The 2,539-nt window shown below is 42.3% G+C and overlaps 1 protein-coding gene across 1 annotated transcript; it reads right to left on the bottom strand.

Annotated features, from left to right (window-relative positions):
• Window positions 1–937: 937 nt before the first annotated feature.
• On the bottom strand, window positions 938–1,240 carry LOC142424293 (small ribosomal subunit protein eS27-like). The gene has a single exon (XM_075529431.1). The coding sequence runs from the start codon at window positions 1,226–1,228 to the stop codon at window positions 974–976; it is 255 nt and encodes an 84-aa protein (XP_075385546.1). The 5' UTR covers window positions 1,229–1,240; the 3' UTR covers window positions 938–973.
• Window positions 1,241–2,539: the final 1,299 nt, after the last annotated feature.

The raw sequence follows: 2,539 nt of genomic DNA, 5'->3' as shown, positions 1-2,539 counted from the left end.
TTTCTTTTTTCATTATGCTTATCCATATAAGATAGGCAGGATAAACAATCCCAAGGAGAAAACAATGGAACCGATGATTATGGGTGGGGGTGGGAGGGTGGGGAAGGCATGGGAGAGGAGGAGGTGGGGAAAGGGAGAGAGGAGTCAACAAACTCAGGGACAAGGGGACAGCAAGAAATCTAAAACTGGTGGTGAGAAGTGGTAGAATTCCTGGTGGGATTTGATCAAGTGCAATGTAGCCGAGAGGAATGACTGAGAGCCAAATGAAGGCCAAACATGATCATGGGACAGGGGGAAAGTAAAAGGAAATAAAGGAAAGAGCTAGGAGGCAAAAGACATCTATAGAGGTATAAATATAGGCATGTACATATGTAAACATATTAATATATAATGATAGCGATATAGGTCTATGTACATATAGTTAGTTATATGTTAAGTATTAAGGTAGCAGACAAACTTTGGGCCTCTACTCAAGTCCTCCCTCAACACAAGAACACTTGGTTCTAATAACTTGGCATTCTGTGATGCTCATCTTCCTGATACGATTGCTGAATTACAAATGGGTGCATAAGCAAAGGTGGTGAAGAAAGCAGATGGTGCCTGGCTATTAAAAGATATAGCGTCTGGGCTCTTAAAGGTTTGAAGTTAAGCAGGTGGCCATCTAGCAGGGAAGCAATGAAGCCCACATGATTTACTCTTAAGCTCTGATTCTTTGGGATCTTAATGAATAGCGTGACGGTTCAATAAGCTCACTCAGCTGTGATTGTCAAGGATTTAAATTTCCTAATCTTTGTGGAGCTCTGGCAATTGTTTAGTGTAGTTTCCTGTTGCCTCACGTACACCTTAGGTCCTAAGGCTTAGAATATGTCCCAAGACTCCAAAAAGCCTCTTCTTTCTACCAAAGTCTCTCTTTTTTTTGTATCCAAAATGGGTTTATTAGAATGGCTTCCCACTCATCTCGACTCAGGGCCTTTTAGTGCTGCTTCCGTCTGAAGGAGCATCCTTCTGTGAGCCTTGCTTTTCCTCCTGCAGGATGACAGAGGACAGTAGAGCAGGCAACACACAAAACTACTGTTTGTGCATGGCTGAAGACCGTGGTGATTTTATAGCAGCCTGGGCATTTGACATCCATGAAGTAGGAATTGGGGCTCTGCACCAGGCGCTTCTTCTTGTGTTTTCTCTTCTCCTTTTCGGGAGAGGGGTGAAGGAGATCCTTTGCGAGAGGCATGATCACCGAGCGGTCGTCAGCGCCGGAAAGGGCAAAGTCTCTTCTTTATAGCACAAAGTACCACACATTCTTGCTGCCATAACCTCCCTGAACACCAATCTTTGTCTCCACCCGGCGAGGTCACTCTGCTCTGCTCAGCTTCCTCCTCCTGGTAGTATTGTCAGCTAAGTGCCTCCAAGCAAAATACTGGGTCTGTGCTGTGGTGAAGTCTCTGCTTCCTTCCTTTCCCTGTCCCCACGAATGTGCTGCTTGTTGTCTAGTGTCTGAAAACAGGGGTTTTATATGTCTTTTTCTGGTTGTTTCAGGGGGAGGGCAAGTCTGGTACCAGCTAATTTATTGCAGTTAGAAGCAAGGGTGCCTTCTCTGATTGTACTTTTCATTTTTATTTGTCTGACTGTGAGTTTGGACACCTTTACATGTGGTGAAAGGTAATTTGCCTTTCTTTTGCTAGCTCATTTGTCTATCAGGTTAATGGACATTTTCTTTTTAGATATCTATTTAATTTAGATATTTGTATATTTAACATTATTAACCTGCTATGACTCTTAAGGTGCTATTTTTCCATTTTTAATTTTTACTAGCTGATGGCATTTTTTTGCCATGTAAATGTTTTTACAAATGTGTAGAAGGGGGCTTGATAAAATTTGTGGAACAATGGAATGAACAGATTATCAAATTTTTCCACTTCCAAGTTGTGGAGGGATTCTTTCGTTTCCCTTTAGCACTTATATGGCTTAATCTATGTTGTACTTAAAATCTCGTATTTACTTGGAAATTAATCTAGTGTGTGGTGGGAAGAATGCATCTAATTTTATCTTTTTACTTATGTTATCTGGTTACCCCAATGCAACTGATTTAAGAATCCATTTCCCCCCTCTGATCTGTTTTTCACATAACAACTAACTTGTTTTCTGACATTTTCCATTTGGGGAAAAACTAAAGGATCTATGATCTGAGTATTTTGGACATTAGTGACCTATAACTTCCCTTCTCCCCACCAATCTCTCTCCTGACCCCTAGGGAGTACTGAAGTTGGAGCAAACCATGAATTTTTTTCTGTAGCAGGCTAACTCAGGATCAGAGAAAGTAGTCTATTAGGAGGGTTCATCACTTCCTAGAAGCCCTGGTAGTTAAATATTAGGCTGCTAACCGCAAGGTCAGCCGTTCAAACCGCCAGTGCTCCATGGGAGAAAGCGGAGACACTTGCTGCTTCTGTAAAAAGTCATGGTCTCAGAAGCCATAGGGGCAGTTCTCCCCTGTCCCACAGGGCTCATATGGGTCACCATTGACGTGATGGCAATGAGGTGTTTT

The sequence above is a fragment of the Tenrec ecaudatus genome, chromosome 13 (genome assembly GCF_050624435.1).
Source record: "Tenrec ecaudatus isolate mTenEca1 chromosome 13, mTenEca1.hap1, whole genome shotgun sequence".
Taxonomy (NCBI): Eukaryota; Metazoa; Chordata; class Mammalia; order Afrosoricida; family Tenrecidae; genus Tenrec; species Tenrec ecaudatus.
Note: the sequence above shows the minus strand (reverse complement) of the source record. Positions and strands in the feature narration are given on the sequence as shown.